A 762-nucleotide genomic window follows, 5' to 3' on the forward strand; every position below is an offset into this window, starting at 1 on the left:
ACACACACACACACACACACACACACACACACACATGTATATAAATATATATATTTATACTTAAGTATATATGTTGTCAAATATACACATATAAATATGGATATATATGCATTTGCATCAGCTGATGTTCGTTTTTCCATGCTGACATGGGTTGGACGATACACACACACACACACACTCACGCACACTCTCACACACACACACACTCACGCACACTCTCACACACACACACATTCACGCACACTCTCACACACACAGACACACACTCTTTCTCTCTCACACACACATACACACACACATATATGCACATGTATGTAAAATAAGGAAAAGACGTGTGAGAGTGAAAGAAACCTACATTTCCATATTTCCATGAAATGCTACACATTCCAAACCTATCTTTAAACCAACATTACTACACAGAGCAGAATCAGTAGTTGAAACGATGTCCAAAAAAATCCACCCCGTTTCAGTAGAGTACCCCAATTTATTTGGTTGGATTGAGCCAATCATCATTGGATGATGAAAAACGATATTCCTTCAGCAAACCAGCTGTGCTTACTGGCAACAGCATAGCAACAGCAACTGGATACCAAACAAACTGCCTGTGTATGCGTTTGTATGTGTGTGTGTGTTTGTGTGTGTATGGTAGTTTGCTGTCTCTAGCTATGTGTGTCTGTTAGTGTATGACTATATGTGTCTGTGGGCTTCTCCATCAAGGCATCTGTGTATGTTTTGTGATTTATCACTGTATAACTATGCATG

General features: G+C 39.4%; 1 protein-coding gene across 1 annotated transcript in view; it reads right to left on the reverse strand.

The window, feature by feature from the left end:
* Positions 1 to 445, reverse strand: part of LOC128249428 (putative uncharacterized protein DDB_G0282133) — an 8,693-nt gene extending 8,248 nt beyond the window's left edge. The window contains exon 1 of the mRNA XM_052973015.1: positions 356 to 445. Within this exon, the coding sequence (XP_052828975.1) occupies positions 356 to 385 (30 nt within the window). The 5' untranslated portion in view covers positions 386 to 445. The remainder of the gene's footprint in view (positions 1 to 355) is intronic.
* Between the last annotated feature and the right edge of the window lie 317 nt (positions 446 to 762).

This window comes from Octopus bimaculoides, chromosome 14 (assembly GCF_001194135.2).
Source record: "Octopus bimaculoides isolate UCB-OBI-ISO-001 chromosome 14, ASM119413v2, whole genome shotgun sequence".
NCBI classification, from domain to species: Eukaryota; Metazoa; Mollusca; class Cephalopoda; order Octopoda; family Octopodidae; genus Octopus; species Octopus bimaculoides.